This window comes from Empidonax traillii, unplaced genomic scaffold (assembly GCF_003031625.1).
Source record: "Empidonax traillii isolate 1590-97213 ecotype Southwest subspecies unplaced genomic scaffold, ASM303162v1 scaffold304:size641404, whole genome shotgun sequence".
Classification (NCBI taxonomy): domain Eukaryota; kingdom Metazoa; phylum Chordata; class Aves; order Passeriformes; family Tyrannidae; genus Empidonax; species Empidonax traillii.
This window is the reverse complement of record NW_020955497.1, coordinates 169,735-182,536: the sequence shown is the minus strand read 5'-3', so window position 1 is coordinate 182,536 and position 12,802 is coordinate 169,735. Positions and strand designations below refer to the sequence as shown.

The 12,802-nt window shown below is 42.5% G+C and overlaps 1 protein-coding gene across 1 annotated transcript in view; it reads left to right on the top strand.

Annotated features, from left to right (window-relative positions):
• The window catches only part of CPXM2 (carboxypeptidase X, M14 family member 2), a 73,234-nt gene that overhangs the window by 30,890 nt on the left and 29,542 nt on the right, over nucleotides 1-12,802 (top strand). The window contains exon 3 of the mRNA XM_027890961.1: nucleotides 319-458. Within this exon, the coding sequence (XP_027746762.1) occupies nucleotides 319-458 (140 nt within the window). The remainder of the gene's footprint in view (nucleotides 1-318; nucleotides 459-12,802) is intronic.

Below are 12,802 nucleotides of genomic sequence, written 5' to 3'. Positions count from 1 at the left end.
GTACTCCAGATTGGTGGGAAGTACTGTAAAGGTTCTATCAGGACACAAGCACAGACAGGTGAACAGACTGAAGCTCAGGATATTCTTTCTAGCTGAAATTTATATGTGAGGGTTCTTAGTTTCTAAAGGGACTTGGCAGAATTTCCCTGCCCGCTTTCAGTAAGGAAATATTTTCATGATAACGGCCTCAAGGGGTCTTCAACTGGTGCCAGAGGAGTGATTGGGATGAAAGATTACTCTGTGTGTTCCTTTCTTTTTCCCATGAAAGACCTCCAGTTCCTCAGTCCTGATTTATAGACAGCTTTGCCTTCTTTTCAGGCAGGTGTTAACGAAAATGATTTTTATGATGGTGCTTGGTGTGCAGGAAGAAACGACCCTTACCAGTGGATTGAAGTAGATGCTCGAAGGCTCACAAAATTCACTGGAGTCATCACACAAGGAAGGAACTCCCTCTGGTCGTAAGTACACGTTTATTTTTCTCCGTCGGATCCTGAGCTTTCAGAGCAAGGAATTCATCTTGTGTTGTGGTTTGGTTCTCCGAGAAAAATTAAAAAAAAAAAAAGAAAAAAAAAAAAAAGGAGTGAAAATTATCTGACATCCAGTAAATGAATGGAGGAACAGTAAGAGGCAAAGTCATTATATACAACGTAAGATGCAAGTTTAAGGGTAGCAAACTTGTATAGTCATTATCTACATCTGGCAAAGGAATCAAGATTCCCTCAGACTCTGGGCCTTTACACTTACCTGGTCCAATTTGCTTGTGTCAGACTTCCTCATTCTTTTCCAATGTTTAACTTGATTAGTTTAAGTACTAGTTCTGAGGGTTTTTTATTTAGTTTAGAATAACCACTGATCTTTCAGACTTCGTAATCCCTGGGCAATCACCAATTGGTATCATTCCAAAGCAACAAGATTTTTAAACGAGCAGTTAAAACAAAGTTTGTAGCTGTACTTTTTTCTTCTAAATAGGGATTTAACCGAAAAAACAATCTAATTCTGTGTGTGTTGACCAGAACTGCAGTGTTTGGTACCAGACTCTTGTGAATTTACTCCTTTGTGACCTGTACCCAGACTGCTCTATAGCACAAGTCCCCTCATTTGTCCTGGCTATATATGAGCGATAAATCAGAGGGCAAGAAAAGGAACTGGAGGTGATGATATGTTTTTTTTCCCTGATCTTTACAGTATTTATTTAGTCTCTTAATTTCTCATTGAGTCTCACTGCATAATGTGAGCAAATAATCCCACTTTTGAAGCTGGACCTTTTGACAAAGCATGCAGGGAATCCATTCTGGTCGGACCTCTCACTTAAGAGTGACATGGAATTAGAGGCAAACCAGAAAAATGATGCTATATCCAAGAAAAAGAATGTTTTTCTCTCCACAGTTTAATTTTCTGCGTGTTTTTTCTTTAATTTCTTTTAACATGGCTGTGGGAGTAGGAGCCTTTTGGGCAAGAAGATTTCTATATTCCACATTGTTCTGTGTTAGGTAGATAATTACTGTGGCAAAGTCTTATTCTCTTCTGTACTCATTCTCTTGACATTGCTGTTTCTATCAACACCAGAGATGCACTGCTTCATCCTGTTGTATTTCAATTTTTAGTTCAGCTCTGTTGTGGGTTTACAGAAGGACTTGACACTGTGTTTATAGCTGGTATTCACAGACATCTTGTTTGGGGTTTTTTTGTTTTGTTGTTTTGGTTTGTTTTTTTTGTGTGTGTTTTGTTTGTTTGTGAGTTTTTTTTTCTTGGTGTTTTTTTTTTTTTTTTGAGTTGTAGAAACATAGAATCACAGAAGGGTTTGGGTTGGAAGGGACCTTAAAGATCATTTAGTTCCAACCCTCCTGCCATGGGCAGGGAGTCTCGTTTTGCCCTTTTTCCCCCTTAAAGACCCCTGAGGATCTCCAGGAAGGGCAGGATTGGTGCTGGGAGAGCAGGTCCAGGCTCCTCCTCGATTCCTACTCTCATTTGAGGAAAACCAGGCCCATTTCTGCCTGATGCAAAGATGTTTTCAACTGGACCAGCTGCACTGTGGAGCAGGTTAATGTCTCCTGGAAAACGTGTCCTGTAAGACTGAACTGTGCCCCATGGATGGACCAGAGGAGTTGGGAGAAATAGTCCCAGAAAGGGGTGATGTGAAAGGAGGGGATCTCTTGGGACTTTCTGTACCAATTCCTCCATCAGCCAAGAAAGTGAGAGGAAAGGGCGGGAAAAAAGTGAAATTCTGTTGTGAAGAAGAGCTGGGCAAAGGGATATTCAGTCCAGACAACAGTAGAGACCATGAGCTTGGAGCTGAAATTGCCTTGGTAGGGGTTCAGAGGCACTGGTGGAAGTTTCAATACGTGTGGTAAATTTGGGAAACAACGACCTGACTGCAGCCATAGGGGTTGCATGCAGTGAATTGACTCTTGTAAACCAGCCCAGGAAAAACAGTGGGGAGGGACTTTATTGGAGTGGGCAAATTCCTTTGTGACTGTTTTGCTCTAATGGGCACCAGAAACAAGGGAGAATCATCAGCTTCCTTCCCTTTACTCAGCTGCTGCCTGTGGTGGTATCAAAAAGGATTGTTTATGATGTGAAAGCTCGTACAAAAAGATGCCATTCTGTTACCTGAGGCACATTCCCAACTTCTTGAGGGTATGTGACAAGAACAGAGTGCTTTCCTGACTGATGGAAACATATGTTGGAGAATAATCTTATTGTAGATAGCAGAGCCAAAAAACACCTCTCTGATCTGTGTTGTATTAGAAGCAAAAAGCCTGCCAAGCAGGGGAGCCAAGGTAAGATCTTTATTTAGTCCAAAGCCTTGGAGACTTTCCCAACATTATATATTAAAAATAAAAATGAAAAATCAAGGCGCTGAGAGAGAGCAGGTTTAGATTGGCTGTTAGGAGGAAATTCTTCCCTATGAAGGTGCTGAGGTCCTGGCACAGGTTGCCCAGAGAAACTGTGGCTGCCCCATCCCTGGAAGTGTCCAAGGCCAGGTTGGATGGGGCTTGGAGCAACCTGAGCTGGTAAAAGGTATCCCTGCCTGTGGCAAGGGGCTGGCAAGAGATGATCTTTAAGGTTCTTTCCAACCCAAACCATTCTGTGATTCTGTGACACTGGGATAAATGCTCAGTTCACCAATGTTGTTATATAATAGGGATAAAGAACCAAAAGAGCAACATTTTTCCTCTTTTCATTGAACAAGGAACTTTCACAAAATTAAAAAGTATACTTAACCGAAAGCCCTGTGTGAGCTCCTGCCTAAGTCAGATTTATACCTGTCCTGGTCCCTTTACTTTCTTGCTGCTGGCTTAATGAGGACACATGAAACGATGAGAGAGGGCAGGCAAGGACACCCTGCTGCATCCTGGATCAGACAGCTTTGACCTTCACTGCAGGGCTGCAACACCTGAGTTTTTAGCTGTCTGGCCTTTGCTTTGCTTTACGTGTGAGGCTGTAGCCAGAGGTATTACACTGGTGGTGGATGCAACCCTTCCCTCCTTTGCAGCAGCTCTGGCAACTGCAGCCTGGTTTTGCTGATGGGCCACTCCAACCAGTGCCAGCCTATTCACATCCACCCTGGCTTATTGGTTTTTTGAGCATTAGAGGCAATGATGGACTGAATTTACACAATGCAAAGAACACAAAAGCACATGGAGTTGCCACTTTCTGTCTGGTGACAGGAGCTGCTTCACCTCAATCCCACTTGGAAAGCTGCTATTCCACGTCTGTCTCCCTGCTGTGGCTCTGCTTGTCCAGCCCAGGCTCTCGTGTTTGAGATATGAGAGCCTGGAGGAGGAAGAGTTGCAGAAACAGCTCTTGAAAACACAGATGACCTGAGAGAAGGAAACTGAGCTGGGTTTGTAATGAATACTTGAATTGTTTAATCATTTCCTTTTTAAGGAAAAACACTTCGGAGTCAAATTTTTTTGCTTGAGCTGCCTGGCTGTGAATTCTGTGATAGTCAGTCACATGGAATTAAAATCTCTTTTTTTTTTCCAAAACTCTTGGACTTGAGGAGTCATTCCTTTTATCAGTTAAAGCAAGCACATGGACCTGAGGACTGTTGCTGCTCAGGTACCTCAGTCATTCTTGGGAAAACTGAAGTCGTGGAAAGTGCTCTTTTACTATTGTAAATGGCAAATCTGTTTAGATTATCCAGAGGACCTGCAGGTGTTGAATTTCACAGAAAAAGTGAGGCCCAGCTGCAAGAACCGGAACTTCTTTTTGATTTTTGCACTGAAAATACCCAGAAGTGCCACAAGTGTTGGTTAATAGCAATAAAATCCAGTGCCTTGAGAATGGGCAGAATATCAGTTCCTTTGTATGGCTGAATACTTGGGGGATAAATTATTACATGTAATTCTTCATATTGCTGCCAGTACAACTCTCAGCTTTATGAACTAAATGTCTTCAAACAACTGTTGGAGGCTGTTGAGTGGGACACTGGATGCATCACTGTGGAATTGTGCCACATACTGAAAGCAGTGATGTGATGCTTTAAAATATGCACTCTCTTGACAGGGGGAAAGAAAATATTAATCACTCTTAGCAGTTTGGCGAGAATCTAAAAGGCAGAGGGAAGATGTTTCCCACAAACCAAACCATCTCTTGATAATTCAACATCATCTTTTGTATCAAGAGAAAACCCACGTGTCTAAATAGAGCCAGTGTGTGCTGACAAGTATTATAGAGCTTCAGGCTGTGTGAATGCAGAGGATGTTTTGGTTTTTAGGAGAGAATACAATGTTGCAGTGAGTAAAATGTATGTGTGGCAATGCATTTGCTTATAATTAACCTTTCAGTCTTGAAATTATTCAGTATCTCTGCATGTCACGGAATGACAAAACGACAACACTGAGAAAAAGCAGGGATGAAATAATCTGTGCAGGATGCTTGAAGTCCAAAGCAAAATTCTGAATTTTTTAGGAAAAAATCAAAACAGACTTAGTTTGCAGTATGTCCTCTTTAAAACCTTCCAGCTCCATGAAAATATTGAAGATATTTTATGCAAGATATTTGTCCTTAAGGAAAAAAATGCAGGGGGGAGTATCTTAATTTTTAAAACCTGATTTGAGTAGAGGTGGGTCTGTAGGTTTTGCAAAATTGAGATAGCTCTTAAAAGCTTTGAGGAGACAACAAACCAGTGGCGTTGCTGCCTGGAGGGAATGTCTTACCTGGTTTCAGACTGACACACTTTTAAGCTGGTCACTTTTGTTCATCTCTGCTGAAGCAACATTTTAACTAGAGGCTGGTGTAGCCCCCAGCCCCTGCTGCCTACCATGCCACTTGTTTGATTTCCTTATGCTGCTCAGTGGGGACAGCAAATAATAAATATCCAACAGATTGGATTTTGTCCGATTATGCTTTTGTTAAAACAAAATACTTCTGATTGAATAGGGGACTAATTTTGCAAAATTTTCATAGTACAGCCTCATCCTCAGCCTTCTTCTCCCTGTGTACTGCAGCCCTTCGTGATCCCCCAGAATCCCTTTGGACAAACTGTCCTTAGGGAATTGTAGGTCTGTAACAAGCTGGGTGCCTTCCAGAGATACAATTGAGGATAAATTTAGGTCAGTGAAGTTTGCTTGCTTCTAATTTTGGCGGTACGGCGTTCTGCTCTTTCTTTAGTCACAAAATGAATGTGTTGCACCACATTTCAGTTTGTTGCTGTTCCTCAGGAGCTAGATTTTGTTTTGAGGCAGTCTGTGTGTGAGGACTGCGAGGTGGTAGAAGTCATAGAATCACAGAATCATTAAGGTTGGAAAAGACCTCTAAGATCATCAAGCCCAACCATTAAAATGATAATAACACTGTCAGGCTCTTATTAGACATCCCTGATAGTAAGACCATGGTCACAGTATAAGAATGGCTTCATGAAGAGATAATCACAGGAGCATCTTCAGTATTCCAATAATAGTAGTAGAAAGAGCAGTGATAATCCTGTCAGTGAAACTGCATTAGCACTGGGGACAGGGTAGTGGTTATTTATAGGTATTTGAGTTGTTTCTACAACGTAATGAAAACAGAATTTTGCACTCTACCCGTGAAAGATCAAAATACAGCAGTGTAAAGCTGCATTTGAGACCAGGGTAGAATAAACTCTAAATCCTGTCCAACTCACAAGTACAACTTACAGACAAACTTGTCGCTGACTTTGAAAGCAGCACCTCCTGTCCCCAAGCAGGGGCTGTGAAAACACACCCTGGCGAAACTTCAACAAGTTCCACGGAAACGTCTCAATGTTTTATCCAAATCATGTAACCAAATAAGCAGCTGCTGTGTGCAGAGTTGAATTGCTCTGGTGCATTAAATCAGTGCAAACTGTTATTTGCCCTGACGGGGTGACAGGGCTGCAGATATTGTTACAGCTTTCCCAAAGTCAGACTCATAGAGGGAATTGTTCCAAATCCACAGAAATCATATCAAGTGTAATGATGGGAGTTATAAAACAGCCTGAATACAGTGTAGGAAAAGCTCCCTTGACAATAGTAATGTCGCTAGTTATATGTTATGCTAATATTTATGATTGGCTTACTCTATAAATTATATTTTCTGTTGACTGTGTCTTGCTGGATCCATCTCACAGGCTTTCAGTTGTTGCAGTGCTGAGCCAGCTGTAGCTTCCAGTGCTGTCCATCTATTAATCTGTCTATCTGCTGTCTATCTGTTAATCTTCCTGCTCAATTCTTGTACCTCACACAAGTTTTTTGCCACAGCGTTCGTCGCTGCCACTGAACACTCACCATCCCGGCGAGGGGCAGCTGGGTTGGTGACCAGCTGGGGTGATTCTGCGTAGGTGGAGTTCTGACAGCACACCCAGAAACGTGTTTACACTTTCACAAGTTTGTTTGTGGAGAATGTCAGCACTGCTGATGTTCTGCTGTGGGGAGGATTTGTCACGGTGCTCTTTTGCCGAAGCCTGGGTGACTCACAGTGCGGTGCTGGGAGGGAGAGGTCACTGCCACATCCCCCCAGGGAGGGCTCCTGCCTGGTCAGCCGCCACTTTGCACTGAGAAAGGGTGCTGGGGTGTGGAGAGAACCCACTCTGTACAACGAGGCCCACTTGGGATGCTCAGAAGAGGAAGAAAAGCTTTTTAACCTCCACAGAAGGGACTCGAAATCAAGGGAGCTGAAACCTTTTGGAAAAGGCTACATCAAATGAAAACAGGCATCTGCTGCAGCAGGTTACTCACACTTACTCATCACAGCCTTGGTGTGTATATTTTGCATGTGCATTATGGCTTGTTGCAAAGAGAATGGTTGTGTGTGGAGGTTATGGAAGGGACATCAGGCTCCTTGTCCCTCCTCCACTCGTGCCCTGTGCAGCTTTCCCAAACCAGCGTTCCCTTCTGGAAGCACCGAGTGGCACTTGGCCACATCTCTGTGTGAGCTTGGTAGCAATGAGCCCCTTCAGCACTGCTTTAAATGTGCTCCCAGCTGTGCTCACAAATGGCAGTGCTTGCTGGTTACTGTCAAAGCTTTTTTTTTTTTTTTTTTTCTTTTTTCCCCATCACTTTAATATTAATGGGAAGGAGACAAAAAGGTGCAATGGGGCAGTGCCTACAGAGGCTGGATTTTTCTCCTCAAACAGATGACTGACTTACAGAGGTGAGATAGGCACAAAAGAGAATGGAAAATTAAAAATGTCGCAAAAGGAGACTCTGAAGAAAAGGAATCACAGCCTGGTGGTGTTTAGCAGGCACAGAAGATATGAAAAGGGAGAGTCTGGTACAGGAAGAATTTCAAACACATGCAGATCTCTTTGCCAAGAGGGACCCAAAATCATGAGTGTTAAGACCGAAGCCTTTGGGGAGAGGATGTCTTTGACCCTGGCACCTTCAGGTGTTCCTGTCTGAATGTACAGCAGCAAAAGGAAACACCCACAGCTGGCACTGCATTTTCTAGAAAGGTCAGAAAGACATGAAAATCTCCATAAAAACCTGGCTGTAAATTGCAGACCTTGGGTGGGAAAGGTATTTGCAACCCCAACTCCTGCTCATTGAGGAAAGCTTTGAAAAATCTGTGCTGAATTCATTTCCAGCAAGTGAAATTCTGGCCCTGGGCTTTTCTTCATAAGGCCTCTAAAGAGCTGGATTTCACAGCAGTGCATTCATTTAAGTCAGCTAGAAGCAATTTTAAAAATTAAACATTCAAATATTTCAGTTATTAAAAAAAAATATCCTTGCTTGCAAGTCAATCTCCATCTCTTAAATCATGTTTGTTTTAATTAGTGTGTAAAACTTGCTGGGTTACCTGTGGTTAACCTGAGCATTTTTTGACTTGTCATGTTTGAAAAGTGTTTGGCAGTGGGTGATTTAAAATTTTATCAGCATAAATATTATTAGAGAATATTAATATTAATGGGTTTACATTTAATTGCATGAGAGTACAAATGAATTTTTCAAGTAGAAAGCCATTTAATTGCCAGCAGGCTGATTCTGTTACACAAGTACCATTTAATCTAAGGCTTGCCTAGCATTTTTTTGGTAAAGAGATTATGCTATTTCAAGTATTTTGGCTTGTCAATTTATATATTATTGGAGTATACACATTTGTTTGCCCAACTGGTTCTATTTTATATTAATTTTAGGGTTTTTTTATTGCAGATAAATCAGATTATCATGATAGCAAAAGAATAATATGCTCAGCTGGAGCCAGGTCCATTGTAGAAGATATTAATGGGAACTCTGCCAGTGTTTGCCAGTCTCATCCTGAGAATCTCATAGAATCCCAGAATGGTTTGGGCTGGAAAGGACCTTAAAGGTCATCCAGTTTCACCCCCTGCTGTGGGCAGAGACTCCTTCCACTATCCCAAGTTTCTTCAAGGCCCGTCCAACCTGGGCTTGGACACTGCCAGGGATGGGGCAGCTACAGCTTCTCTGGGCAACCTGTGCCAGGGCCTGCCCACCCTCACAGGGAAGATTTCCTTCCCAATATCCCATCCAACCTTGCCCTGGGTCAGTTGGAAGCCATTCTCCCTTGTCCTGTCGCTCCATCCCTTGTCCGAAGTCCCTCTCCAGCATTTTTGGAGACCCCTTTAGGTACTGGAATGTGCCATACAGTCAGCCCAGAGCCTTCTCTTCCTTAGGCTGAACAACCCCAATTTTCCTCAGCCTTTCCTCATAGGAGAGGTGTTCCATCCCTCTAATCACGTTTGTGGCCCATCACTGCCACTGTGGGCTTGAGCTTCTGCTGACCTCAGCATTCCTTCTTTATCTCAAAACCACGTGGGGTTTCACTGATGTGGAAAAGCACCCTGAGAGACTGGGAACAAAGGATCAGATTTACTTCACTCCTTGCTTATTCAGCTTTCCACGATTGAGAAGTTTGGCCATTTTAAGACGTTGCATCGCAGCAGATGCTGTTCAAACCAAACAAACCCATCCCCAGATTGTGCCAAGTCTCAGCTGAGGCACTGCCTGCTGGAGCCTGGCAAAAACCATCCTGGCATCCCTCCATTGCTTCCCAGTGAACACCCACTGTGTGTTCTGCTGAGCTGGGATTCAGCCTCGTGTCTAACACACATCAAGAAAAGTCAGTGAATTGTCTCGGGGAAGGCAAGGCTGAAAGATGTTTTATTGTTCTGGTGCTGTCTTCTGTTGTTCTGTCTTTCCCTGTGCTCAGTAGGCTGATGCTGCTGTTAGATATAAGGAAAAGCTGATTATTGGGATAGGAACCTGCCAAGGCTGCAGGAGATCTGCTTTTAATTCTCTGCTTTGATTCAGGTTTCCTCTCTGTCCTTGGGCAAGGCACTTAATCCCTCAGCTTGTCTTTTTTTTTTTTTTTTTTTTTTTTTTTTTTTTTTTTTTTTTTTTTTTTTTTTTTTTTTTTTTTTTTTTTTTTTTTTTTTTTTTGAAAATGGAAAAGCAGGACATTTCCATGCATCACCAGAAGACGAATTTGAAACTGAAGATGTTCAAATAAGCCTTGTCTAAAGCTAATGCGTTACAGATAAAACCCAAGTAATTAGTAATAATTTAAAAATGCACCACATGAAGTGAATTCGAATCATATTTTGATTTTTGCATTTACTTTGTCTGAAAGGAATTGATTAGTGTTGGCAATGGATATTGAGATTTTTCAGATGGGTTCCTTCTGAAGAGATAAGGCTGGCATAAATTTTGAGGAGGATTATTAACGGGATGCACCTGAATCCAAAGGGGTCCTGTCAAACCTGTACCTCGCGATCCTTTTCTAGCATTGATGACATTTGTGAGGCAGTCCTGGAAGAGGCACTTTGTGAGGGAGCCTGATGAAGTGGAGGTAACCTTGGATGCTTGTGAATTGTCGTGCAATAACTTCTGTATTGCCTTGCTTTCTGCCAGGAAAGGGCTCAGTAATCAACATGCTCTTTTCTCAATGCTGGCATAGGAATGTCCCTGAATTAAGTCTCCTTGACTCAGTAAAACCAACAAACACCTTTATTTTTCTCTTAGGAGTATAATGGTAGGTCCAGGAATATTTTATAGGTTGAAGCCAGAAGAGCTGCTCAAAACAACAGCAGGAACGTCCTAAGTGTTGGAAAACTTCATAGCTTTGTTTCAGCCTTCCTTAGGCAGCTTTGTTGTTCAGTGCTGATGGGTCCTGAAAAGATTGGACATGACGTGCTGCAGGAATAACGTTTGCAAATCCCAACCCCGGGAGGTGGATCTTGGTGTCATCAGGTAATCACACAGGTGACACTCCCCAGTGCTGCTTCTAGCACAAGGTTTTGCTTTAGCTGCCGTGTTTCTCTGAGGGATTTCCACAAAAAAGGTTTAGATTTCTGTGTCTGCATGAATAGACTGAGCACTGATGTGTTAAACCCCTCAATTCCAGGAAGCACCGTGCTTGCTGGAAGCAGACTGGAGATGTGCAGTGGGGCACAGCACCAGGGCTGACAGAGCTCAAGGAGCATTTGGATGATCTCCTTTGTGTGTGGCTCTTGGGGATGAGCCTGTGCAGGGCTAAGGTTTGGACTTCCTGATCCCTGTGGGTCCCTTCCAACTCAGCCTATTCTGTGATTCTGTGATTCTTACTATGATCAGAAGCTGTTTTACTAATGGCATTAGAAAAAAGGGGAAGAGCCTAAGCCCCTGGAGGCAGTTTTGTAGTGCCAGTGGGAGAAGGATCTTCTCGCTGTGATGTTTTTATTTTGTTTCCCAACAAAATGCTCCTTCCTCCCAGGCAGGCACAGATAACAGTATATGGTGTGTGCCCTCATACATGACACTGATTTATCTCATCCCACGACCCTTTGAGGTCCTTCTACGCTGCAAGTGTACAGGACTGGATGCAGTCCCATTTGGACTTTAATTGCAGGCTGCTGCTCAAAAGCACGTTACTTATTGCCACTCAGGATGGAGAACGTGCAGGACTGACTTGTATTCGTTTTCCTTTGGGAGAAGTCAGAACCTTTGTAATGGTAGGGAGTGAGAAAATAAAAATCCATTAAATAAAAGTCCCGGCTTAGAAATGTTACTGTGACAGCAGTATTTTCTTGTGCCAGCAAAAATGAGCTCGTTCTTTTAAAAACTTTCTGTACATGCCATGAATTTCTCAAGAAATCTCAGTTATAAAGACTGCCCACTGTTATCTTGGTTTTATGTGACTGTAGCAGTTTGTTTGAATTTCTTTTGCAGATGTTGAGCAATGGACAGGGATGTAACTGTGTTTGCCCTCCTAATCTAATTTGTTCAGTTGAAGTGAAAAAAAGTTCTGTAATACTTCAGAAGCAATGATGTTATTTGTTTTGTGCCGCTGCCTCTTTTGCTCATTGAATCTTATTTTTGCAAATGGCTAAGAGTATTAAAAAAAAACACCAACAACCTCAAACCCAGACAAAACCTCCAACAAAACAAACAAGCAAATAAAAAAAAAAAGAACATAGAACTGCCACCACCATCCTTATTCAAGCTCAAGAGTTTTGCTCTCAAGCTTTTCTTGCAATTTAGAAAACCTTGTTTTCCTTTTCTGGAGTTTTGCTGTTGGACATTTCACAGAATCACAGAATGGTTTGGGTTGGAAGGGACCTTAAAAACCATGTTGTTCCAACCCCCTGCCATGGGCAGGGACAAGGGACACCTTGCATTATCCCAGGGTGCTCCAAGCCCCGTCCAACCTGGCCTTGGACACTTCCAGGGATGGGGCAGCCACAGCTTCTCTGGGCAACCTGTGCCAGGGCCTCCCCACCCTCACAGGGAAAAATTCCTTCCTAATATCTAATCCAAACCTGCCTTCTTTCATCACACTTGTCCTGTCACTCCATGGCATTGTCACAAGTCACTCTCCTACTCTCTTGTAGTCCCTTTGTTTGAAAGAAGTAAATCTGCCTCTCTTTAACTTATCACCATGGAGAAGTTGAGGGAAGAAAGTAAAGCTCTTTGCAAGAGTCAGTAGTAAACTTATCTAACATGTTGAAGTCACTGTTTATTTTGCTGTATATCATTTATCATTTTACAGCCAAGTACTAGAGATGCCAGCATGGCACTTCACAGATCTCCAGTAAATCTCCTGTCCCAGGAGACCTTCCACTGACAGGCAGACAATTACTATTTGCAGAGCGCTGCTAACTTTGTTACAGTTGTTTACCAAATACAAAAGTTGTGTGCATTACAAGTGATAAATGTATCCTTTTCATTACAGTAACAAAAAGTTCAGTCTGCTTGGCAATAGTCAAGATTTTTCCGCCTAATCTAACATGAATGGCAAAATCTATTCATTGAGGGAGGCTGGTGAAAGATTTGCAAAGGACTGGTTTAGTGTCTAAAACAGAGTTGGGTTTGTTTAGGGTTTTTTTGTTTGTTTGTTTGTGGGGTTTTTTTGTGGTTTT